General features: G+C 36.5%; 3 protein-coding genes across 7 annotated transcripts; 1 reads left to right on the forward strand and 2 right to left on the reverse strand.

Moving 5' to 3' along the window:
• Positions 1-114: 114 nt before the first annotated feature.
• On the reverse strand, positions 115-7,563 carry LOC128016797 (troponin I, fast skeletal muscle-like). 5 transcript variants are annotated; one of them, XM_052601595.1, is made up of 10 exons: positions 7,356-7,563; positions 3,507-3,577; positions 2,961-2,995; positions 1,629-1,783; positions 1,452-1,538; positions 1,131-1,167; positions 906-1,034; positions 638-727; positions 371-547; positions 115-244 (listed from the first exon to the last, which is right to left on the reverse strand). In XM_052601595.1, exons 5-10 carry the CDS (start codon positions 1,457-1,459, stop codon positions 155-157), a joined length of 531 nt encoding a protein of 176 aa, XP_052457555.1. In that variant the 5' UTR covers positions 1,460-1,538; positions 1,629-1,783; positions 2,961-2,995; positions 3,507-3,577; positions 7,356-7,563; the 3' UTR covers positions 115-154. The 5 variants fall into 5 exon arrangements, with proteins under 5 accessions (XP_052457555.1, XP_052457557.1, XP_052457553.1 ...); XM_052601597.1 differs by having other exon boundaries at positions 1,629-1,708; positions 3,507-3,580; XM_052601593.1 differs by having other exon boundaries at positions 3,507-3,580.
• A 3,688-nt stretch (positions 7,564-11,251) lies between these two features.
• On the reverse strand, positions 11,252-14,240 carry LOC128016798 (troponin I, fast skeletal muscle-like). Its single transcript, XM_052601598.1, has 7 exons — positions 14,142-14,240; positions 12,397-12,427; positions 12,269-12,305; positions 12,054-12,182; positions 11,888-11,977; positions 11,619-11,795; positions 11,252-11,532 (listed from the first exon to the last, which is right to left on the reverse strand). The coding sequence occupies exons 2-7, from the start codon at positions 12,402-12,404 to the stop codon at positions 11,443-11,445; spliced, it is 531 nt and encodes a 176-aa protein (XP_052457558.1). The 5' UTR covers positions 12,405-12,427; positions 14,142-14,240; the 3' UTR covers positions 11,252-11,442.
• A 3,133-nt stretch (positions 14,241-17,373) lies between these two features.
• LOC128016799 (mitochondrial sodium/calcium exchanger protein-like) lies at positions 17,374-27,124 on the forward strand. Its single transcript, XM_052601599.1, has 15 exons — positions 17,374-17,814; positions 18,026-18,178; positions 18,448-18,500; positions 21,339-21,396; positions 21,867-21,972; positions 22,283-22,450; positions 22,618-22,731; positions 24,202-24,261; positions 24,627-24,760; positions 24,960-25,101; positions 25,355-25,476; positions 25,779-25,932; positions 26,242-26,322; positions 26,470-26,534; positions 26,751-27,124. The coding sequence occupies exons 1-15, from the start codon at positions 17,659-17,661 to the stop codon at positions 26,937-26,939; spliced, it is 1,755 nt and encodes a 584-aa protein (XP_052457559.1). The 5' UTR covers positions 17,374-17,658; the 3' UTR covers positions 26,940-27,124.
• The last annotated feature ends 306 nt before the right edge of the window (positions 27,125-27,430 follow it).

Raw genomic sequence — 27,430 nt, forward strand, 5'->3', positions numbered from 1 at the left:
ATACGATACATAACCAATTGTCACATCACTTGTTACAAAATTAGACAGTAGTACCAATTTTTATTTCTCAAAACCCTAAAGACCATGAGAATTAAGACAACCAAACCGAATAAATCATTTTATGGAAACGTTAATTTATTTAAGAAAAACTGATTTAGGCCTCAGACTCAAACATCTTCTTCCTGCCATCCATACCAGCCTTATCCTCAATGTTCTTACGCCAGTCTCCCACTGCATCCTTCTCCTGTAATGGCAGAAAAAGTACAATGTTTTAAAACTACAAGCCTTCATGTAATTTGTCTTCTCGTCATGAGTTATGTCCACATTCATGTCAACGGTGTCTGTTTAAAGGCTAATGATATGTGCTGACCTCCTCCTTGACCTCCTTCTTGACCTGTTTGAGGTTGGCTCTCAGGTCCAGGGACACTTTGTGTTTGGAGCCCAGCAGGGCCTGCAGCATGGCATCAGCAGACATCCGTACTTTCTTAAGAACGGGTTTCTTGAATTTACCTTTTAGGTCCTGAACTTTTATTTTCAGGTCCTCAATCTTAAGAGAACAAGAATAAAGTTTAGGTTTTCAATGTTATGTAAGTTTATTCACTAGTAGAACAGAACAAAACAGCCAGAACAAAAGTACCTCCTTGTTTGACTTGGCCACTTTGCTCTCCATATCATATCTCTGTTCATCAACAACATCAATCTGCTGGTGCAACTTCCTACACAACTCCTTTACAGAAAGATACATGCCCACTTTTACATGTCACCTATTCCTCATCACACATCACACTACACTGAAGGCAATAGAATACGATGATGTGATTTTAGCCAATATAAAACTGTTCATAAGCATGATGTGATTCTGTTACTGACTGAATCTGTGTGTGTGTGTGTGTGTGTGTGTGTACCTGTAGTTCCTGCATACGTCCAGGCAGTGAGAGATCAGGGCAGTTCTCCTCCATGTATCTCTGTTTTTCCTGCTCAGCCTCATCTGCCTCTTCCTCCAAAAGCCCATGAGCGATCTGAAGCAACAAGCTCTGGAGAACAAAGACAAAAAAGCAGCATAGACAGTATTGAACAAGAGAGACACTGACAGTTCATATAGGTCAGATCTAATGAAGAGATGACCTCACCTTCAGATGTTGCCGGCGGCTGGACGACATCTTTTTCCTAGCAGAAAGCAAATGTTTACAATTTCAGAGTGCACAGAACAGTGCATTATTCACTGACTTGGATGATTATGGTTAGGAGAAGCAGATGGAACTCCAGAAAATGTACTGCTTTTGATTAATGTGCAATAATAATGTTAATATCATTTATGCTAATATGCATCAGAATAAATGAAAACTGATCATGATGCTAAATGTGTTTGCTGAGTTCAGTAATGAATGACTTAGTAACTTGATCATTTTCACGGCTCACAAACATCATGAGGTTTGTAATTCAATACTTACTCAGACATCTTGCCAGTCTCTTTGTGGCAACCTCTGTGAAGGTGAAGACGCCTGTGGGTGGCAGGTGGGGGTGTTGCTGTCTTTAATCTAATGGAAGCAATTAACATTCACTAAATTTGGCTGGGGATGATGTGAAAGAGAAACGGCTGGTGTACAAGTCAATACCCACAGAGGTACCTTAAGTGTTAAGGGTCTCAGTTTGAGAAGCAGTTGTCTTGTGCTCTTTTTTTAGAGTTCCTTTGTAGGAAGCAGGAGGTCTGCACCCAACACAGAAGACGAGACAGCTGACAGTAAACTTGCTGCCTTTTGAAGAATCTCCTCAACTTCAACAGCTGAAACCATCCACAACTGTAAAAATACTTTCTGCTAGTCTGAAGAACTACTTTACTTGCCAAATAAAGTTTTGGATTTTGGATTGGACGTGGACTGAGTTGGGAGTTTTCTAAAATGAGCTGTGGTCTCCATACCTGTGTATATCGTAAGGTGTGTGGAGGAAATATGTACATTGTGAAAAAGGACTGCAAGGATTTATAGTAAAACCTGTTAATTGGTTAACAGTAAGTTCCCTTAAACTACACTGTAAAAAACTCAAATAGATTTATTGGGATATTTTATGTATGAACAGCTTTGGAAGTAAAAAAAACAGGTTATATAATTTACCGTGAACAGACATTTCCAGAATTCCCTGTTTGATACTTCACATTTGACAGCATTTTGTTAAAACAATGGTTTTATGTTACAGCATATGTTGATAAATTACTGATTATTACATTATTTTAATGTCATGTATGTTACCATGATGGCATTTTGAATTTGTGTGTATGACACTGTACACCTTATGTGTTTGTTATGTTGAAGAGTTAAAATCGATTTTAGTAGCAGCTTGGTTATGGTAATTCATCAGAAAATGGGGGTTGGATTTATATATATATATATATATATATATATATATATATATATATATATATATATATATTACAAGTTTTATACTGTTAAATTCACAGGTCTGTAAAGTTGATTCAACTTTACAGTATTTTAATTGAATTTCGTTACACCCAACTGTCAGTGTTTCTCCATAAAAACAACAGGTGCTGATGAATGAAGGCAAGATCTCTCTAGCTGTGAGCATGTGCTTAATGAGATTCATATATTTTTACAATGAATGAAATATAGCCTCAAATGTATCCCAACAACACATACCACAAATATATCAAATTAGGCTCTAATAAAAGCCTTTTGAGCATTACAGTTAAAATTGATTAGAATTTATTCATAAAGAAGACATCAAACCATATCCATGGTCTCTTCAATATTAAAAACACAGTATTATATTAGGCAACAGCCACTTAACCGGTTTTATCACAAGTGCTTTCATCCAGTATGCGGTACATTACAAAGATTATTATTGTCCTGCTTATTAGTCACATTTTGGTTGAGTATGGCTGCTCAGCATGATTGAGATCTTCTGAAGATCCAGTGTTAGAGATGGACAGAATAATAGAGACTCACCTTTCAGTGCGCAGCAGGACGTTCAGAGGGAATTACTGTAGAGGGAAAGAGTATCAGCTTTTAACATTAGTTGGGTTTATATAGGTTTCCCATACAGCTCCTCCATTCTCTTTAAGGAAACAGATCTTTCCTTTAGCCAATGAGATTGTCAAATCACCCTCCGTCCTCCCCTCCCCACAATCAGCACACACACATATTTGTTTTTCTATCCTTCTATCATGAGGACTCTCTGTTAACTTGCATTATTTTGTAGAGCTAATGATGCTTTCCATTCTACCTATCACCTTAATATATTTCTGCATTTCAATAAAAAAAAGGAATGTGTATGTTAAATAATAATTTCAGTTTTATCTGTCCTTGTGGGAATATTTGGTGCTATATGCAAAACCATATAAAAACCTGACCTACAAACACAAATCTTTCACCAAATCATGAACAGAGTAACATGACACTCTTTCAGTAGAGGCCTTTATTGTAAGTGCAAGAACTGTAAGAAATTAAGATAACCCTATCACTTCTGTTGCTGAAATCTCTGCGTTTTCTCACCTGTTGTGCTCTCTAGCAGCCGTTTAGCAATAAAACAGGTGGGAACTCCAACTGTATCACAGGAATAACAGCTTCTGCAGACACATTTTAGATCACATACTACATGCAAACCTCACAACTGCTTTGTAATAGTTATAATGATACACTTATTCTTCAAACTTATGTTGGCATGTCTGTTTGAAAAGCTCATACTGTCTTTAAAACTAAAAACAGTGAGACCTTGCAAAAAAATGGATATCATTCAGTTTATAGCCATAGGGCACCGAGTCTTAAACGATCAGTCCTCAATCTGCTGGATCATTTTGTCACCAATTTGAGACTCCAGATGCCTTTCTGGAACCTCATTTTCATTTGATTTAAAAAATGTAAGAATTTGACAAAAAAGATGACACAAACACATTTCAGAAAGCATATACAGTACATACATTTATGACTTGGCTTGTGCTACTCTAACATCAGGGTGCCAGTGTCGCAAACCACCTTACTGTATAAAGCAAGGCTATCATTGTCCCTGTCTAGGCTCTTAAAAGCTATTTTTGGGATCAAATGTTTTGTTGTTGTTGTTATTTTCTGGCCAAGCCCAGGTTATTGGGCTCCTAAAATCTGACGTGGAAGACATTTTCACATTTGCAAGTGCGTTCAATGCGTTAATAATTTTAACGCATAATTTTTCTCCATAATTAATTAATCTAATTAACGCGTTAAATTACCAGCCCTAATACACACAAAACGTTGGAAAGTAAACGTTATATAATTATAAATTTCTGACATTTTTATTAAATTTTATTCAGGTTTTTCTATCTCCCTGTCCAAATCAAACAAATATTGTATTCAACATTTGTTCAGTCACATTTGGGTGCAAATTACTCATAACTCATGTCCCAGGCTGATCTCTCTGTTGAATGCTTTTTAATGTTGTCATTTTGATTGCCTTTTGAAGATTTATTTAAAGAAACTCTTTGTACAAATCGCAATCACTGTGTAGAACTCACAAATGCAGTGGTCAAATCACAGTTTCTGTATCTGAAAAGACATGCCTCTGTCAGACAGATCATATGAACTTAAAGCTTTGCTCTTTTCTCCACCTTATTTTTCAGCATGGAAGAAAACCATTTTCTGCGAATGTGTGAGACTTCCGGTTCATACTGGTACTTCATACTTTCGGTAGAACTGCTTGTTCTACAAACCAGTGTGTTCATTATTAAGAAAATATACTAAAATAATATGGTGCAAATAATAAGCAGCAAAATGAGTGGTTTTATACAGATAAAAATAGCTGGAAACAGATGACGCCGGAAGCCAGACACAGGAAACAGGCAAATGTCAAAATCCTTACTCTTACCCCTTCAAAACTCTTAAGGGAAAAAAAAAATGCTTTTTTTTTTTTTTTTAAGAGAACATTATGTCAACAAATAAGGAAAGCAATTAAAATACAAAAATATAAAATAATGAAAATAATGGAAATAATAATAATAATAAAATACAAGACAGGGGTATATAATTAAACTAAACACATCACATTCAAATGAAAGATTGAACATATTGAACTTATCAATTTCAACTGCTTTTAAAGCCTTCTTATTACATGAGTTATAAAAAGTCCCAAATAAATGTTTTATTTCAGTAAGCAAAACGGAAAAGTAGCTTCTGACTTGAGAATTGAGTTTATAAAATTTTGTTAACAAGATAAGACGATTAAGTAAGTATATATTTTTTTTTTTTTTGTCAATGCACTTTTTTCCAGTTAACAAATCCAAACAGACATTTTCCCAAAGTAAAGAAAATTCTTTATCAATATTATCATTAACAAATAAGAAAATGTCTTTACACTACAATTTAGAGTAATGGCAGTGGCAAAATAAATGTGTCTGGTTGATGTTTAAAAATACAAATAAAAATTATAAATATATATTTTTTAATATATAAATATATATTTTTTTCTTTAAGAAAGTATTAACAGGATATATACGATGGATAATTAGAAAGGAAATTTCATTTTCTTATTAGTAATTATGTATCTATTCACAATCAACCAAACTTAATCCAGGCAATATCAGAAACAAAATATTTCTAATAAACTGTAACATTTGGAATTGATACAAATTCATCAATAAATAACAAGCGTATTGATTTATAGGAATAAGCAGCTGAAAGGCAATGTTTCCCCACCTCTGAAACAGTAGGATCTAAAGTGGATTGATTGTCAGCGGTCTAAAAATAATGACATCACAGCATTGACGTCAGAGCATGACAGCGCATTCAGTGAGATATTGTGTTATATTGAAACGACAGCGACACTATGAGAGACGGCGTTGGTGGAGGGTTGAATGCAAAGCAGTCAGATTACCTCACATCTCATTCACCGGTGAGAAAACTTCACAGTATAAAGCACGTAATATTACAATAATAATGTTTATTTTTATTTAATTTTTTTACTGTAAAAACTCAACATACAACAATAGACGACCGCCTTCATTAAAAAAATATTTTATTATTGTACCAGTTCTGAAAAATAAAGACTTGCTTTTAGATTGCTCCATATAAAAAAGAATGTGGAGAGAAATTATGTTTATAAATAAGAGACCAATCAAGAAGCTTTTTCTTTGTGGAATGCAAAGAGTTTAACAGGTAAATAATTTAATTACACAAAGAAATAAATTAAGCCACCCAGCTTTGAAAATATATGATTAGGGATATAATTCCAAATCGACGAGGGACATTTTAAGAAGTGTTTCCTCCAATTGACTTTAAAACTGTAATTTAAAGTATTAAAATAAAAGAAATAAAAAGATTTTCATCACAACGGTTATCTTAATAATATGGATACGATTCCTCCAGACAAAATTAAATAACAGATTATCTTTCATTTTACAAATTTTATTTTCCAAATGTAAAGCCAAAGCTGCATGTGTCAGTCTAGATAAACCTTCAGCTTTAGTAAGTAATACCCTTCCTTTTAAAGAAATGTTCCATTAAATCTAAAAGGAATAATAGAAGAACATTATTTTGTGTATTTGGTGTAACGCAATGTGTTCGTGTGGTACATAAAACCATGTCTGCATTTGTGATTGGAGAAACGACAAACAACAAGCACTGCTCTACACGCACATTTTAATCATCAGTGGCAAATTCTTTAAATATGAAAACATACTTACAGGTCAGAAGTGCCAGACTGTGCTTGCAAAGTTGGAACTGCCCCAATTTATAGAAAGAAACTTTGTGCCAGAGCGAGCATTGTAGGCTACTCTCTAAGGTTCAGGAAACAGTCCTCCATAAAATGTGCAGCACACATCTGAATATTTGGGTTGAACTGTTCTGGAACTGTTGTAAATACAACTTAACCACTGATTTCTAGTTGTGTCCTCTTTTGGAAGACAAAACAAAGTATTTTCACTTTCTCACTGAAACACACAGCATCACTACAACATTGCAGCCGCGGCAACAACAATATACAGTAAGAATAAAAGTTGCGCCTTCTTTCTTTGCATGAACATTTGGGTGGTGTTATGCAAATCTTCCCACATTGTGATGTAGACATTGTGTTTAAACAAGCCATTTTAGGAGGGTGTGGATGAGTCTTAACTTTTAGAAATAACTTTAGGGATCTTATCTATGCATGAACAGCTTTTTACACTCCAAAGTGAAAGGAAAACTTGAAATCGCATCATTTTACCCCTTAAAGAAGAGAGTAGTGTCAACCGCCAACTGACTGATGTACATGCACATACACAACCCTGGCAGCGATGATGGAGGAATCTGCTATCCTTACATTGCCTGCCTGGCGAGAATATGATGCCATCAATTAAGGAAAGCGATGTATGTTTCTATGGTAATTCAATGTAAACTCACCTATCAAGGAGAAACAAAGCTACCTCAGTGTTCAGTCCCAGGCCTTCCCGCTCCTTGAGTTTCTTCACCACTGGAAACTGCTCCAATATTTACACAAGTCCAACCTCTTGCCTGATCATTTTTAATGTTTTGTTCTTCTGAGATTTTCCTCTTTTTGAAAAAATCTCTTGCTATAGTCGATCTGCTAATATCTGTCCTGTGCACTCACTGAGCGCTGTCTTCTCCTTATCATTACTTAGATACGCCCCTTACTACTGATTGGCAGCGAGTGTGTTTCAGGACTCAGTTTGACACTGTGGACAAAAGCGTTTTTTTAAATATTGTTTAGTACACCTTTATCTTAGTGATTGCTATTGGGATGTGAAGAGACTTTCATCAAGCATATAAAAAATGTTTTTGATGTTTGTGTGTCACAAACATCAAATGTTATTTCTAATGTTGTTAATTGTATCATTCATAGCTAATAATGCGTAAATCAAGTAAATGACATAAATTACACAAAGTAACGACTGTCATGATTACTTAAAAATAAATAAATAATACATAATGAATGTGTTTTTGCTTCAGAATATAAGCTATGTAAAAATAATAATAATAATAATAATAATAATAATAATAATAAAAAGTGATCTGGGTTTCTCCAAAGAATTTCTGTGTAGTAGCCTACTGAAGGACAGTCGTGGCCAAAAGTTTTGGCAGTGCACACATTATTTTTATTTTTTTTGCAAAGTTTGCTGCTTCATTGTTTGTAGATAATTTTTCCACATGTTTCTATGGTATACTGAAAAACAATGATAAGCGTATTATAAGTTTTAAAGCTTTTTACTGGCAAAAAAAAAGAAAGAAAATTTACAGTGTTGTCCCCTGTCCTTCATAACCTCTGCAATTCGCTCTAGCATGCTGGATATTAGCTTCTGGGCCGAATCCAGACTGATGATGATCCATACTTGCCTTAGTTCTCGGAGTTGATCATAATTTGTGGGCTTCTGCTTGTCCACTTGCCTTTTGTGGACTGACCACAGGTTCTCTATGGGACTGAAATCTGGGGAGTTGCCTGGCCACAGATCCAAAATTTCAATGTAATGATGTTTGAGCCAGTTCTTATCACTCTTGTTTTGTGACATGGTGCTCCATCATGCTGGAAAATTCACAGATCATCACCAATCTGCAATTAGAAGAAGTCGCTCTTGGAGGATATTTTGATACTATTCTTTATTCATGGCAGTGTTTTTGGGCAGAATTATGAGAGAGCCCACTACCTTGGTTGAAAAGAAACCCCACACATGGATGGTCTCAGGATTCTTCACTGTTGGCACGTCACAGGACTCATGGCAGCATTCACCTTTTATTCTCCAAACAATCGATTTTCCAGATGCCCCAAATATTCAGAAGGCAGCTTCATCAGAGAACATAAATTTGCACCAGTCTTCTGCAGTCTAATCTTTAAACTTCCTGCAGAATTTCAGTCTGTCCTTGACGTTTTCCTTGGAGAGAAGTGGCGTCTTTGCTCCCCTTCTTGACACCAGGCCGTTGTCCAAAAGTCTTGTCCTCACTGTGTGTGCAGATGCTCTCACACAAACCTGCTGCTGTTCCTGAGCAAGCTCTGCACTGCTGGAGACACCATTCTGTAGCGGAGACGTCCTGAAGACTTCTTCACTGCAGTCAAACCTCTCTTCTTGAAGTTCTTGATAATCTGGTAAATTGTTCTTTCAGGTGCAGTATTCTTTGTAGCAATTTCCATCACTAATAAGAACACAATGATTGGAAGCGCTTCTTCCTTCCTTTTATATCATTCAGTCTGCTCTTACAATCTAATTAGTATGATAGTGATTTTACCGGAGTAGTACTCATTCACACTTATACATGTGTTGCTGATATGATTAATCAATTAATGTTATTTGGTCATTTTGTTTTAGGGTCAAAAAATAGTGAAATAACATTTTTGTGAAAAGTTAATTTTTTGGCCAATTATCGATAATCTAGCAACAATGTGAATGAACACCACAACAACTTAAACAGCAAACTTTGCAAAACAATGTCACTGCCAAAACCTTTGGCCATGACTGTATGTGATCATCTTACAATCATGAATCTCTCTTGCTTTTGCTCTGACAGCCACACGAGGGCGACAGACATCTTTTGGTACATTAGAGTACATTAAAAACATGATATAATTGACGTGATTTGATGGATATGCAGGATTTACTTAAGTAAAATTTAAATTTTGCTTATGAAAACTTGTGAAATTCTTACTTTTACATGTTCTACTAAACAAATAGTGTAAGAGATCAGTAGCACCTTTGCCACTGCATCAATGCAGAAGAAAAGATGTCTTTAACTGTCCTTTTGGACTATTGTTTATCTGCCACTTCAGTAATAAGACTTTTCTCATTCTTACATTGTAAAAGAAGAAAAGACTGACTGCTACAGCTACAAAAATCATATTTTGCTGAGGGACCTGAGCTAACTTTTTGAACACCACTGCGAATAGAAAATGTTTTTTTTTTTTTTAAAGTATATTTAATGTAACTTTAGATGACCTGTGTCATGTATCAGACTCTCGGCAGTTGAGCAGATGGTCCTTCAACATCGGACAACTGTAACTGAATACAGAAACATTTGATTGGTACAGTATAAAAAACAGTACATCTACATCCTCATAAAACGTGTGTGTGTATGTGCGTGTGTGTTTGTATCTCAGTTGTAGGGAAGCAGGTATTGCATAGTCTCGTATTTGGTTCAGTACTCACAAGTGAAGTTACCCATCTATCTATACAATAAAGTAGAATACTACAATAGTATATGTGTCAGGGTTTTGGTAAGGGAGGAACTCAAGTGCAGACAGGGAATCACAAAACAAAGGGTTTATTACAAAAAGGGGAAAACAAAACCCACAAGGGGGAAAACACGGAGCAAGGTAAAGACTAAATAACTAAAACAGGACTGGACTAACAAGATAAACAAGGACTCTAAATACTAACTATAAACAAACACTCACGGTAATACAAACACTTCTTAAGGAACAATCACAGAGTGGAACAATCACAGGTACAATGACAATGACAATGAACCGACGCAAGACAGAGCACACTAGGAGATCTAAATAGGGGTACTAATCAAGACACGACAGGTGTTACAGATAGGACAATCAAGACACGACTAGGTTAACAAGGGGGGCGGGGCAAGGGAACGAGACAACACAAGCACATGGCCCAAAGACAAGGCCATGCGCTTGTACACAAAACATGGGTCTGTCATGATCCTGCCTCAAGACTAGGAAAAATCAAGGACACGAGGGCAGAATCATGACAATATGTCCCTACTCTGATACAGACTTTCTTTTTTAAACCGGTACTGTATATGCACACATATAGATATTTAGTGACATGTTCATCTATATTTATGAATTTACAAACACTTGGGTCTTGAACTTGAGACATCGCCAATCAAGAGACTTTAGTTAGTTAGTAATCTTATTTTTTTAAACAGGATAAAGACAATTCATTCAATAAAGCAAAAACGACATGAACATGAGTTTTGATAGCCACAAAATACAGAGAAGTAAGTTCAGTACATTTGATGCTCATTAGGCATAAATATACGGAAGGAAATAATGGGAAGAGCTTGCAGCAGAACAGTTTTCCTCTGCAATAAGCACCATGATAAATTAACTTAGTTCAGTTATGATCTAAAAATTATACTGAATTTTTTTTTTACATTTAATGTAGCATATATGAAATATTTTAGAGTGAAGATAAATAGAGAAAAAACTAATTACATGAGGATGACTTTTTGCTAGTAGGGTAAGAAAAATAAGGAAATGTGACGAGGAATGAGGAATGATGAGAGGAATCAAAGGAATTGGGAATATGAGGAATGATCAGATCAGATGACAGTTTCTTTTAATACTTTTATTTGTTAAGGTGAGCTCATGGATCACTCATGTAGTACATGACATTCAAAATATTATGATTAGCTTAATTAATATTAGTTTGTTGGATGTGAAAGCACATTTTGACAGACCATTGCAACAGCGACAACAGAAAGACCATCAGAAATCAACTCCACAAGTACAATGTCAGCCTGTTTAAGCCTCGGATTCAAACATCTTCTTCCTGCCGCCCATGCCGGCCTTATCCTCGATGTTCTTACGCCAGTCTCCCACTGCCTCCTTATCCTAAAATAATTTGTGAAAGAATTTCAAGATTTGAAATAATTCCTTTGGTAGGTAAAAGTTTCTTTATTGCTGTAGTGTGTGCTGACCTCCTCCTTGACCTCCTTCTTGACCTGTTTGAGGTTGGCTCTCAGGTCCAGGGACACTTTGTGTTTGGAGCCCAGCAGGGCCTGCAGCATGGCATCAGCAGACATCCGTACTTTCTTAAGAGCGGGTTTCTTGAATTTACCTACCAGGTCCTGAACCTTTATCTTCAGGTCCTCAATCTAAAAAAAAAAAAAAACATGTAGCGTTATTCGCTAAAAGTCAACCCCATGAGAGATAAACAAATGAGAGAGCAGAATCCGTGAGTGTAAACCTCTTTTTCACTCTTGGCCACTTTAACAGACAGGTCATATCTCTCCTCATCCACCACATCAATCTTCTGATGAAGCTCTTTGCACAGGTTCTGACCACAGTAGAGAAGACATTTAATAACAGAGTAAAATACTTCAATAAAAATAAAGGATTTCATGCATGTGTACCTGTAATTCCTGCAGTGAGCCAGGCAGAGACAGAGGAGGACTTTTCTCCTCCATATAGCGAGCTCTGTCCTCCTCTGTCCGCTTTTCCTCACCCACCAGCAGCTCCTTGGCTATACCCAGAATCAAACTCTATAACAAACAATGGGGAAAAGACACATGCAACAAAACACACTTCTCTAGAGTAAACACAAACCGATTCAAATGCTCAGGTTTACCTTGAGATGATGCCGACGGCTAGAGCTCATCTTTTTACTGTTAGGATTTTAGGAGAGAAATATCATAGTTCAACACTTTAGAACTCTATGTGTGACATTTCCAGATGAAGGTGTGTTTACAGACTTACTCAGACATGATGGCAGGCTTGTTGTGCTCTTCTGTTAGGAAATATAGAGATTGTCCAAGCATTGTTTGGTGGTCAACACATTCAGCAGATGATAAACCATGTTTTAAATGTTCTATTTTGGTGAGGGTCAACTTCTCTATAGCTACTGTGTTACTTAGACTTATGCCTAAATGAAACCCTGGACAAATAGCTGGTTTACAGCATTTAATCTCAAAGCATTAAGTTCTGCAATGCAGCCTTTCTAAGCTCTTCTCTGCTGCGTTCACCCTAACATACCTTGTTCAGTTACAGCCACTGAGTACTGCTTTCAACAGTCATCACTTTTAACAAAGTGAACTACAGCTATAAACAAGTCACACTCCATTAACACTCATTCATTACACAGAGAACATCCCACCAATCACATGCAAGAATATCAAGTGGCTGTTTTGTCGGTTAATTAAGTAATCCACTTCTGAATTCACTCATGCTGAAATGCAGGAAAAGGAATATGAGCTGACTATATAATACAGACAGCTGCTGTACATACATTTGTTGGTACTGGGTTGAATATATTTAATTAACATGATGCCCATAATAATGTTAAGCGACGTGTATTTTATTATTATAGATATATATATATGGTAGTTAACGACATGAACATACTGATGTTTTGGTGTATTTTGTGTAAAAACGTTGATATGAAATGAAATAAATCTGCTGTTATGTTTGACCCAGGACTAACATTTAGCTGCATGGGACATAAATGTGAGTGAAGCAGAAAGCTGATATCTGTGTGTAAAATTATCCAAAGTGTTGTATCAAGAGCAAAGGGGCTAAAGATATTAATCAGAAACTGTGTCAGGCAACAGATCAGACCGACTCATTCCTCTTCCTCTCTTACTAATGCTGTCTCTTTATTCAATATCCTCAAAAAATATAATTTGTCTATCTCTAAATTCCTAAAACCCATATGTCGACAATTCCTCAAGATCTATAACTGGACTGTAGCTGCAGTGATAAGCTGGGTGATGGATTGACTGGGGCCTCAGATTTCAGGGTTATTGAAATGTTAGCACATAGAGTGTCAGCTCTGCCACATTACCTGTATTATGTCATCTTGATAATATATGGACATTTTTCTGGATTTCAAACATTCTCCTATATTTAAATAAAGCTCAATTGTTTGAAATATTTACAGCAAATGAAAAACCTCATCCATAAACCATTTACATTATGCCCTTGAGCAATACTCCAAGAGGATTCCTCACTTTGATAAAAGACTAAAAAGTGTCTGATAAAAGACTCTTCTTGAAACACAACATGCAAGATGATGCTTATGCTTACAATGAAAATAAATACGCTAAAACTTTTGCTGAATAAAAGAAAGGAAGCAAACTTAATTTCCTGATCACTGAACGTATTCCTTCGCTTTGAATGCCTCTAACTCACATTTCATACAACACATCCATATAGTCATTAATATATGTATATGTATTTTCCTTATAGAAATAAAAACTAAATGTCTTATACATTTTAGTAGAATTTAAGAATTACTTTGGTGTGTAAGATCAAAAAACATACCAAAGTTTAACAAAAAGAGAAGCTTGGTATTGGATGGTAGAAGAGTTCACACATTTTTTATTTTTGTAAGAAACCTTCTACCATTATGTGGGTGAGCTCATCTTTTTGTTTAAGTCTATACTATCATCTTAAAACACATCCAGCAATTATACAGCATGTGTAACAGGTCAGAGACATCTCACCTTTAAGAAAATCTGGTTGACAGGACAGACGAGGAACTGTGGGTGGCCTCTATACTGAAAGATGGGTTTGATAGCATTCTGTGAAGGCTCAGCCAAACCCTTTAACTTTTTACAGAATTAGAGTCCAGTGCAGACCAATGAGACTTCATGCTGTTGAAAGCCAATATTACCCCTCCCAACCTCACTCATATAAATAACCCTTGCCTTGAAGATAGTTTTTCTTATTTTATTGCTTATTTACTTTACTTTACTGTCCTAATGAGTTACTGCACTCTGAAAAGCAATAATCACCAAAGACAAAAAATTTACAAAAAACACACATCTACTTAAACAATCAACATGAATAATAGTCTGCATCAATGGGTCAGTGTCATTTTGATATAGTAATTTAATTTAATTTAATTTAATTTAATTTAATTTAATTTAATTTAATTTAATTTAATCAGAGCACAATGACAATGTTTTGGTTTTGAATATACTGACAGAATTTTGGTCCTGTATAATGTACCTTAAAATTATGATGTGAACAATTTTGAAGTACAAAAGTAATTTTAATTTATTTTAATATTTAAGGAATGAATGATAAGTAATATAGATCTTCCATGCAAAAATAATGTCAGTTATTGTCAAATCACTGTCAACACCGGAACCACATTCCAAACAGTTTTGTTTTTCACAACAGTGAAGTGTTTGGAGTTCACAGAGCAGAAGGAAATCATTTCTACATATCTAGAATTTACAGAATTTGTCACGTACACTGTGAATCTGTGTTAACTACAACTGCTGTTGTCTTGCAGGTCCATTTATGACATTTACGAAGGTTCTTACATTTATAAGCAATATTTTTTAAACACCACTGCAGTGCAGCAATTGCCTTAAATTCATGACATGAGCCAAAGATATACTGGTCATCCTTAGGAGAAACAGTATCCATCAAGCCTGCCTGACCTTTTATTTAGTAGACAGTTTCCGAGGGCTAGAAACCTTCTGTCCCAGCGGGCTTCTAATTCCAAGGGGGAAGAGGATGGTGTCAAAGCTGTCATCAGCATGTGTGTACATGTGTACGTGTTGATGTGTGCATGAGAGTGTGTGTGGTGAGTTTGATGCTAGCTGTTTCTCTATGAATGATCCCAAATTGAGACCCCAATTGGTGCTGCCAGTCCAACTCTGATAGAAACAATCCTGAAATAGTTAAGACATGATGTCAAATCAATTTTACCCATTACCACTATCACATTAACTCTTTCAGCCCCAGGTATAGAGCTCAGAGAAACATATAAACACACAAGCTCTGTGGATGGTGTGATGTATATAATACATTTTTGACAAGCTTATTTTGGCCATTTAGATACTGTAAATAAAAGTAGCATCTTGACTAGAGCAAAAATCATATTCCTGAATAAATACAAATTTTCAAGCTGTGCTAATTTCTATACAAGCAGTTGTGTCATGGATAATAAATATATAATAAATAAATACATGTGTACCTCATATTTACAGTGAGGAAAACAATTACTTCAGTAGCTATAAAAACACCAATCTTTATATATATCTTTTATAGCAATAATAGCTCAATATGTCAGTGAGAAAAGTGTCCAATTGCATAAAGTTAAAAGTTAAACATCCAAAAAAAAATTTTTTTTAAGACTTGTCTTAAATAATAACTTATTTTTTTTTTTATTGATTCAGTTATTTGAATTATAGATTGGTCTAATTTGAATCTGAAAAGGAAAACAGATTACCCCTTCGCTAATTGGTCAGACTACGTCTTTAGACACAGTCTTAAGATAGTGGCTCTATTAAAGCAACCGGCCCCTCGTTTGTTTCATCAGCTGTTCGATGATCAGAGACATGACTCTTCTCATTTGCAAAGACTGAATGTGTGAGTAACCAGATCACCCAAACATCAGATTCTTATAAAAGAAGATGAGACAATATATACTTTTTGTTCCGCACTCTTTCTTTAGATCAGCTCAGCTATTTAGGGAGGCTGACGGATGTTTTGATATGACCTTTCAACAAATTCCACAATCCTAACCCTCAAAGAACAACTCTAGCAATATTTTAACATTTATTTAAAGCAATTAAATGATATCTAAATATAGGTAAAACTACTACCTCTGAACTGTATCACAGGAAACCAAACAATAAGGTCACTGCTTTCTTCTGAAAATTTAGGGAGTAATTTATTCATTTTCAATGCAAGTAACTGACCTGAAACAGTGGTTGGTCTTAATCCCCAATCACATTTAGTAATAAAAATTATTAGATCCCCAAATAGTGTTGGGTAGATTACTTTCAATTTGTAGTCCGTTACTGATTACAGATTACATGTGACAGTGAGCCAAGTGGTGGACGTCTATATTATTCACACTATTCACAGAGCCCATCCCAATAAATCATAGTTGAACTCCAAATGATTTTGACATAGCCTAATGAAACTTTAGAGAATGTCAAAGGGCTGCTCTCAGATATACTGATGTCTTCTAGCTTACATCATGTAAGGCTTTTATAAAGGTCAAAGCAGTAGGGGGAAATAGGCCTATACCAGGAGCATCAAACTTTACATAGTGTCAGAAGGTTGTTCTCAAATGAATATATACACATCTCAGCCTCCTGACTTTGCTGGCCTGTTGGCTGTTTAAGAAGGTCAAATCATACAGTTTTGCTGATCCGGCTCATCGGTTGGCTTATGGGAACTTTTCCACTGGGATGCCAGCTTGAATTGGCAATTTTGCTTAAATGTTTCTTTATAAAATTTAACCCCAAACAAAACAATGCCATCTTAAAAACGCTTTCAACGAGGGGGAAAAAAAGTAGATAAAAAAGACACTGTTTAAAATGTCATTGACCAACAGTTTTGGTTACATGACATTACAAACTTGTAAGCCAAGTTTAAAAGTCAACAGAAAGAGAGATCGACATTTAAAGGGATAGTTCACCCAAACTAAACTTTCAGAGCTTTTGATGCAAAGATCATTGGAGAACGCAACAGTCTTGCGAGAGAAATAATAAAATAAAATAAAAACTTCACATGAGGTATTTCCATCACCCTTGTCCATTTAGATGCTTCGTTTCGAAGGCGAACGAAAAAAGTCTTGGTTATTATGACACGACATGAGGGTGAGTGAATGATTTTGGAATTCTTTGGGTGAGCTATCCCTTTAATTTGAAAAGCGTGAAATGTCTCTTTAACCTCAGGACAAAGGGAGGGCGCATAAGAACGCGCGTCACGCTGTTTTTAAGAAGTGTTGGAATGACTTGACAGGCTGACACGCTTCACGTTTAGGCTCTCTCGTGACAGAATGCGTAATCCTGCGTGATTTTAAGTCAAACCACGGATTGTGATTCACAGCGTCTAAATACGTGGATTTTATCAACAATGAAGGAAAAGAGCGCGACGGAACCTCAAATGTTGCAGTCTATGTAACTGGCATATCGAACTACCACAATTCAACTAACGTTACTAGTGTTGAATTTTGAAAAGCAATGTTGAAGCAGAATCAGCAGCTTAGAAATGCGTGCTCTGCTCTTGTTGTTTTGCACCGTTGCTCTGCAGTGGGATCGTGTCAGCTGCCAGAAAACTGTTTACCAGTCAAACACACACATCGTCCCTCTTGGGAATGTCTGGCGTTCAGACAGACCTGCAGAAGCTACACCGAACCGAGACGAGGTGAGCTGGACGAAACTCTCTGAAATATGTGATCACGCTGTGTTTAGATTACCTATGTCCCTCACTGAGTCATTATTGTGACAAACACATTTGCTCTCTTTTTCCTCACCACGACCATGAGTAAACTATATATATAAAATCTCTATATGTGATGTTGCCTAACTGTTGGCAATGAATCCTTCACAGCTGCATTTGTTGATCTGTGTTGCAGTGTGATGTGGTGATGAACCTGTCTGCCAGTCAGAGATGTGAGTTTGTGAAGAATACACCGGACTGTGCTTCAGATGAAGGGTTCATCAAATACCCTGTGGTCACCTTTTGCCTGTTCCCACCTAATCTGCTGCCCCTAGCCATCACTCTCTATGTGAGGATACATTTAGCTCAGTCAGCAAACTCACGGTTTACTTTTTAAACTGATTGCATATCAGAGTATTGAGTGTTGTGTAAGTTTATTTGTGGAGTGTGACATGTTTGTTTACATATGCAACTGAAACTAATGAGAATGCATCATCCAGACTGTGTAATCTGATTTTATATTGGTTGTGTATTTTATGAACATACTGGTTTTGTATGTTAGTAAAGTCCCCCTCACGTTTTCTTTTTCCTTCCCTCTTTTTTTTTTCTTCCTGTCAGGTCCTCTGGCTGTTTGTTCTGTTCCTTCTTCTTGGGCTGATTGCATCAGACTTGTGAGTAGTGTATTTGAGATAATTCTAGGGCAGTTTTGATTCGTAAAATCAAATTCCACGGCTCACCGCTAAGCACTGAATTATAGCAAAGTTACACAAACATGCACAAACATTGCTTCAAAAGGCATATTAAAACTTGATATGTTCAATGTGAAACGTGAGCTTAAGGCAGGTATGAGCACAAGGTCGGGTAGCTTTATGTTGTTGTTTATGACTGAACAACAAATAAAAATGTTGTTGCTATTGGGGGGAAACCTTGTATGTCCAAATCTACTACCACTTTCAGGAAAGGTAAAAACATTTAATTTTTTTGATAATTAAACGCTGCATCATTAGAGTTGGTATTGTGGCTTTATGTATATGATCAAACACTTGCATGTGCCATTATAATATTAACATTTTAGGGTGGCAATATGTGTTCCCTCTTGAGTCGGTCTTTTGACACTGCATCATCGAAGATGACGCGATGGGGTTATCTAGTAGATTTGGGAATCTACTGAAGCCTTGTGAAATCTCGCGGACAAGAATTCGCCCGCCAATGGTGTTAAAGCAAGTGAAATAGAGGCAGTCACTCGTGATGCTCTGAACATAGAGGAACTTGCTTTGATCCACAAGCGCTGTCTGGCTTCATCTTGAACTTGAAGTCATGTCAAGGCTTTTGGCTAGGTTTTATAACTTGAAAATTTCCTTTTTTCACACCACATGTTCTGTCTGTGCAGGGGAGCAGCAAATGAGTGACTGCGAGATTTCTTAGCCACACCACTCTCTGGTGCGTGTTTCAACTAGGTTGTATAGGCCGATGTGTAGTGCCATTACTCACTACTTCATGACACAGTTTTCTGTGTTCTGTTATTTCAGTAGTATTCATGCACTACAGCTGCAGCAGTCTGCCCTGTTCTTGTGCTTATATGAACTTAGTTCTTAATGCAGATTAATGGTGGATGCTGTTAATATGTCACTCATAAGAGTTGGTTTAATGCACCAATACGCTTGTTGCTTATTATTACCGCGCTTTGCATTTCATTAGTCCAACACTGCTTGAATGTGTCAAATGTGGCTCTCCCCCTTGTAAATGTGTGGAGCTTGTGTGCAGAATGGATCTGGACGATTGACTGATCATAGTCCATTCAGGGAGTGTATTAAACCATCACAGACTTCTGCTTCTCAGCCACCCAGAGAGTAAACATAACCAATAATAATAGTCTAAAAATAATAATATACAAATATTACGGGGAAAAGACTGTAAGTTAATGGACTTACAAGACTGTAGGATGGATACTTTTTTTTTTTCTTGTAGGCCTATTTTATATTATGCACTTTATGTAATATTTATTTATGATAAACTTAATTTAAATGCTGACTATCGCACCTAATAAAGCCCAGTAGCCAAGGCATATGGTTAATGTAATAATTTAATAATTATATGTATAATAATAATTTCTTAATTCAAAATGAAATATTAATGAATCAATATCTGATAATCCTGGGTTGTTATGGTCACGCAGGTTTGTTTACGCATTAAAGTCATGGCCACAAGAAAAATAAGTCCTTTCCTCAACAAAAGAAGTCGTGGCCATGACATAAGGATGTTGTTACCTCGATAAAATGATCTCGTGGCTACGACATTTTTTACGACAAGTTATTATTTCATGGCCACGACAAAATTAAGTGAACTGACAATGTCATCTCCTGGGCACGCCTGCCTCTATTTCACATGCTTGAAGGTGGATGAATTCTCACCTGTGAGATTTCATAAGGCTTTAGTAGATTCGAGGAAGGGGGGATAACCCCAAAGCGACCTCTTCAATAATGCAGTGTCTCGTTCCCTCCTGGAGCCGATCCGAGGCTACGTTTGTTAACAGGCAGCGTTTTATCCGTCATATTCAGACTCATCTGAGGCAGTAAGTGCATCACATCACATTTTCCTCAACTTACAGGTTATAAAGTTTATGTAGCTATAAGGGTGGTCAGTCTTTTGTTGCTGAATACATTTAGCCAAAATCTAATGCTATAAAAGATGAAGCACTATGCAAAGGATATATAAAACAGTATATTAGCTACACCTAGACTGTAAATGCTAAGACTCTTCAAACACAGAAAAACATGAGTGTTTATAGACATAGTGTTTCTTGAGTAAAGAAAACCCTGTACTTATTCAAACAACAGTTTTTATTTACCCTTGCACTGCAAGCAAGTGAGGTCTGTCACCAGACTCTACACAGCACTGTGTTTTGAATGAAGTCTGGGAGGAGTTTAAGGTTTCACTGACAGTTTGAGGAACCAGTGGCGTTACCGGGTTTAGTCACAAGCTCTTTTGAATGATGTTCACTGCTTAAATATTTGTAAAACCCACAAAATGACGTGAATATGATTTAGTGTGTTTTTAGGTTCACATTGTATTCCATTTGCACTATGCAGTTAAATTGATCATTCGGACTGTGACGCAATTAAAATGAGTAACTGTTTAAAATGTAAAAACAATAATATGTAAAAACAATAATTGCAGACGTGTTTATGTAGAGACATGTATATTCCTTTGTGATCTCATAACACTATCCATTGTAGCCTTTGGCCATGATGAAGGTTTCACTTCTCTATTTACTCATCTGACATTCTTTCATTTATCTGGAGAATTTAGAATTGAGTCTCTTTATTTTAAAAAGGTTCTTCTTTTTGAGGGTCAAGAAGTCAGTTAACTTGTCGTTATGTTGCAAAATATATTTAAAGTGAATTTCTTCTATAAATAAAATGAATTTGAATTTAAATGCAAATGGATTATAATATGTATTTTGATTATATTGTATTATGTAACTTTTTTTTTTTGTTTCTTGTTTTCAGTTTCTGCCCAAACCTCTCAGCCATTTCTTCCACACTAAGCTTGACTCATAATGTGGCCGTATCCTTTAAATGGTTCAATTGTGGCGGCGGTACTGCAATTCCCACATCAGCTGATCCTTGTCATTTGTCCTCATTCTGTGTGGGTTAAGGAGGTTAATTACTCCTGCTGTGGACTTCTGCTGAGTCCTTATAAACCACAGCAGTGATAAACTGTGAAGAGAATATCACAGCATTCTAAACGATTAGACATATCAAACGACTGGCCTGTTAGTAGGTTATATGCTGACATTTGCCAAGACTGTTATTCTCTATAGTTGGAGAAGTTTGTGCATGAGTGAGAAGAGTCTCTAAAGTGTGTTTGTGTCCTAAAAGTGTGCACATGACAGAGCGGGGTGTGTTGTATGTGTGACTGAGTGGAATCCTCAGTGATGAGTCTGTGTTTTGGTTGCTGGAAAAGGTCCAAATTGTGCTGTGAGGTTGTGTTGGTCTCATTTTTGTATCATTGTTTTCCGTGACTAAGTGGAACAGGGAGTAACATTCCTGGCACTTGGAAATGGGGCTCCAGATGTGTTCAGTGCCATGGCTGCTTTTTCTCACCCTCAGACTGCTGGTCTTGCCATTGGAGCACTGTTTGGTGAGAGATCAGCTCTTTTAAACATACACCAAGCTTCCTACATCACACACATAAACATCAAGGACATGTGTTGGAGTATTTAAGGTAAACGGTGTAATTCTCAACTAATAATGGCACCAAACTGAATTGTGCTATTGTGCAGGTTGCTTGGATCATGCAAGTGGTTTGACTATAATAACCTTGAGACTGTTTGTTTTGACTGAACAGTAGCAGTATTCATACAGCTCCATTGCACACTTCACCTTTAATCCTTCTGAACAAATTCATCATTAAAAAAAAAAAAATTCCTAATGTGATTTCTTTTTTCTAGGGGCGGGAATCTTTGTCACAACAGTAGTAGCTGGAAGCATTGCTCTGGTTAAGCCTTTCACTGTGGCGTCCCGTCCATTCCTTCGTGATGTCATTTTCTACATGGCAGCTGTGTTTTGGACCTTCATGATCCTATATAAAGGCCATATTTCCATGGGAGAAGCCGTGGGTCCGATAACCATTATTCACTCACATCTTTTCATTCATTTAGGAAATTGACACACATTTTCAATCTGCTTGTTCCACTTATATGCATAATATATTGATATGGTTATCATTTCCTTTTGTTAGAGAAGTCATCTGATTCTTCTTATCATTCTTTTCTATTCTCCACAGGTTATCTGGGGCTGTATATTGTATATGTTTTGACTGTGATTGTTAGTGCATATGTTTACAATCGTCAGAAGCATCAACTGAATGGATCGGCCCAGACCTCAGGCAGAGAACGGGGTAAAGACTGCAGCCTTTCTCAGCACTCAACTCACAAATCACACACCACACTCTTTCAGTCACATTTCAATTCCTCAATAAGGAGGGACAACGTTTTTTCTTTTATTTAAGGTAAACATGTTAAATTTATTGTTTTTAATGACTGAGCTTGCTTACTTAAGTACTCATTCCCATTTCTAGTAATATATGAATTAACTGCACTAAACTCTAACACATTCAGATATAGTGCGCACAACAATGCAAACTCAAAGCTCTGTCAATTTAAATAAAGTGCTATGAAGTTTATGAAATGGAAGTAATGCTCTTTGCTTTGCAGCAGTGTTGGTTCAATTTCAATTCAATTCAATTCAAGTTTATTTGTATAGCGCTTTTTACAAAACAAATCGTTACAAAGCAACTTTACAGAAAATTATGTTTCTACAATATTTAGTAGTAGCTAGTAGTTTGTGCACATTTGACAGGATTTTAGAAAAACTAAAAAATAATAATAATACAAGACGTAGTCAGCTAGACGATGAACTATCAATATTATTAATTAAGTTATTATATGATTAAGTCACACATTTAGGAATAATTGTTAGTTCTGTTTGTTCATTCAGGGTTAGCATCATCTGAGGTCCTCTGAGGGTCAGCATCATCTCTTCTCAGGTGTTCTGGATCCAGACTGGAGCTTGTGTAAATCCTAGTTACCACGGGATGTGAATCCCGTGGCAAAACATAGAAACAAAATACAATATACAGACATCATTAGCATAGCTGCTGATCCAACAAAGTAAAATTAGTTTAACCCAAGCTAATGAATAAAAATGCACCTTTGATCAGATGCAACTACACTCACAATTAAAAAGATACATTATTCGAATGCTTGGCGAAAGAGATGTGTTTTTAATCTAGATTTAAACAAAGAGAGTGTGTCTGAACCCCGAACATTATCAGGAAGGCTATTCCAGAGTTTGGGAGCCAAATGTGAGAAGGCTCTACCTCCTTTAGTGGACTTTGCTATCCTAGGAACTACCAAAAGTCCAGCGTTTTGTGACCTTAGGGTGCGTGATGGGTTGTAACGTGGTAGAAGGCTAGTTAGGTACGCTGGAGCTAAACCATTTAGGGCCTTATAGGTAAGTAATGATAATTTGTAACTGATGCGGAACTTAATAGGTAGCCAGTGCAGAGACTGTAAAATTGGGGTAATATGATCATATTTTCTTGACCTCGTAAGGACTCTCGCTGCTGCATTTTGGACGACCTGTAGCTTGTTTATTGAAGAAGCAGGACAACCACCTAGAAGTGCATTACAATAGTCCAGTCTAGAGGTCATGAATGCATGAACTAGCTTTTCTGCATCAGAAACAGATAACATGTTTCGTAGCTTGGCAATGTTTCTAAGATGGAAGAATGCAATTTTTGTAACATTGGAAATAACATTGGTCTAACACTGGGCAGATATTAATGAGCGCTGTTCTTGTCTTTTAGGAGAGATTCTCCCATCTGATGCATATAGAGAAATTCCGAGTGCCAGCATACAAGCACATGGTGGGTCACTTCCTCTCAACTTAAAACTATGTTGGTTATATACGTGGCTGGAGTTTTGTGGGTTATGTATGCATGATTGTTTTCAACACCACAGACTTTCATAATAATGGGAGTTTGCACGTGTGTGTGTTGCTATCTGCATTGGTAACAGTGAAAGTGAATGAGAATTTTGCATCTTTAAGGAAGTTCTGTATGGTGTAACAGTGTTTCTATCTGCTTAGTCATTTGATTTTATGTTTGTGTGCTTCTTAGGCTCTGAAATGCTAATTATCAACCATTTTCTTTCTCAGTTTAGACAATTGGTTTGCATTTGTCTATGTGAAATTCTTGCATGCATGTGTTTGTAAGTGTTATGTGTGTTTCAGATGATGGAGAGTATGAGCCTTTGCTGCCTTACACTCGATCCACTGCTCAGATCTTCCTGAATGCCATTAACCCGGTGGACAGCCGGACCTGGAGGAGACAGCACTGGAGTGCCAAAGTCCTCAAAGTGATCAAGGTAAAAAATACAAAAACAAGTGTATTTAATTTCATGATCACTTCCTGGCTCTAAATAAGTAATCATTCTTCTATGAACCTGTTGTTTAAAATAAACTTGTCTGATTGTACAAGTGGTGGATTTGTTGAACTTTGTATACATGCTTACGTAATTTTAAGGTGAGGATCCTTTTTTTTGCATTTCCATCTGACTGTGTTAGGTGCCTGTAGAAGTGCTGTTATTGTTGACCGTTCCTGTGGTGGACACAGATAAGGAAGATCACAACTGGAAACGACCTCTGAACTCTCTGCACATAATCACTGGGCCTCTGGTGTGTGTACTTACCTTCCAGTCGGGAAAGTGTAAGTCAGTTGGCATTGTTATTTGAACTATGAAACTAAACCTGTTTAGCATCAATATCTTATGTGCACATAAAAAGTAGTTACGTCATCCCTGCCAGTGTTTTGTAGCTTTAATGCACAAGCTGCAGTCTGTGAGATGAACTCCTCTTGTATGTGGAAAGATAAATGCTGTTGATGCAGAAATTGTGTAATCACTTCATGTTCTGCAAAAGAGCATGTGACTGAAAAAGAAAAACTTTCTCTTTCCTTCAAGATGGCTTACTGCTGATCGAAGGAGAAGTTCCAGTGTGGGTGCTCATACTCTGCATCGGAGTCTTCCTCTCGGGCATAGTCTTCTTCACTACCACAAATGAGCGTCCTCCTAAATATCACTTTGTATGAGTCTTCAGTGTTTTAAAGAAGTCTCTTATGCATTTGTTTGATCACAAATACAGTAAAAACAGTAATATTATGAAATTATTCTAATCTTAAATAGATGTTTTTCTGTTTTAATTTAAAAAAAAATTCAAATTACTCAAAGAAACAGAAGGTAATTGAAATAGAAGTCATTGTATAGGCTTTATAAATGTCTTTACTGTCTCTTTTGATCAATCTAATGCATCCTTGCTGAATAAAGGTTATAATTGTGTATTTTTTATTTTAATTAATTTTTTTCATTGCTGTGTGTGTGCACGTAGCTCTATTCTCTGCTAGGTTTTGTGGTCAGTGCGCTGTGGATCAGCACTGTGGCGTCTGAGATTGTTAGTGTGCTGCACCTGCTGGGTATTGTTCTCAGTCTGAGCAACACTGTACTGGGCCTCACCTTGTTAGCCTGGGGCAACAGCATTGGAGGTATACACTCACTCAAACCACAAACAGCACATTATCTTCCCATTATTTTTGCTCATAGCCAATATGCTAGGACTTGAAATGATAGGATAACAATTTTGCAACTACTAGATGGTATGGTTTTATCTTTGTTGGCACTTTTGAGTACTAATGTAATGCATGATGTGTGTGTGTGTATAATATATATATATATGCGCAATTATTATTATTTTTGGTTTTTATTACTGGATGGCCTTTAATATTTTAAAGAATCATACACCATTATGTTTTTACCTCTGTTAGACCATGTGTGATATTTGTGTGTTTTGACAGATTGCTTTGCAGACATTACTATAGCCCGTCAAGGATACCCACGGATGGCCATCTCTGCCTGTTTCGGAGGCATTATCTTCAGTATCTTTTCACATATGCTCTTTTTAAGTTTTCCTTTTTGTGTTTGTGCTTTAACAAATACATCAGCAGATTTAATCATAATATTTATTTGCATTACATTACCGTAACCACATAGAGATCTTCATATGCCTTTAACATTGCATTAAGACATGCTGTTTGGTGTGGGTCTGGGCTGTCTGCTGCAAATCTTTCAGACTAATAACGTTGTGATGGTAAGTCTCGCACTCTCTATATTACAGTATATACAATGTCTCAACTTTCTTTTAAAAAGACATATAAACATGTACAGTAAGTGGATGCAATGTACTTCATAGTCTTTTGGTGTTTACCTGAGAACATGTTAAAACCTTTTAGTCAGTTGGATATTCCAGTATAGATGCATGACGGAGTCTGATCTGTGTGCTGTGTGTGTTTGGTTGTGTGGTCAGCTGGAACCAGAGGGGATGCTGTGCTGGGTTCTCTCCGGAGCACTGGGTCTGTCTCTCGTCCTCTCCTTCATACTGGTTCCTCTTCAGTGTTTTCACCTGAGCAGATTCTATGGCATTTTTCTACTGATCTTCTACATCGTCTTCCTCCTCGTTGCTCTGCTCACTGAGTTTAGAGTTATCCAATTCTGACATCAGCAGAAACATTAAACAAAGGCAAAACATTCATAGAAATGTATAAGAATAGATATATATTTGTAAATGTCTTTTTTTGAAGATCATGAGCCAGTAGTACTCTAGTTAAATTGTTTGAACAAATCTTGAATTATGAAATTGAAATTATTACAGATTATTTTATTAAACGGGATACTTGCAAATATGCTGTGCTGTTGTGTTTTTCTTTTGTACTGACTGAATTCAGGCCAAGTACGATTTGTGAGCTGATTAAGTCTGATGCATGAATTTGATGGTTGCATCGGTTCACAAAATTGGTCCGAGCTGCTCTCATTCTATAATGAGACAATAACCTATGAGTGAACTGAATAAATGTGTATTTCTGTAGCTGTACTGTATAATACAATATATTCACTGAGTCACTAATCCGCATCAGATAAGTGCACTGTTGGATTGGGCGCAGTTTCTGAAGTAGCTGTAGTATTGGCTCCAGACCATCAGGTGGCAGT

This window comes from Carassius gibelio, chromosome A7 (assembly GCF_023724105.1).
Source record: "Carassius gibelio isolate Cgi1373 ecotype wild population from Czech Republic chromosome A7, carGib1.2-hapl.c, whole genome shotgun sequence".
Classification (NCBI taxonomy): Eukaryota; Metazoa; Chordata; class Actinopteri; order Cypriniformes; family Cyprinidae; genus Carassius; species Carassius gibelio.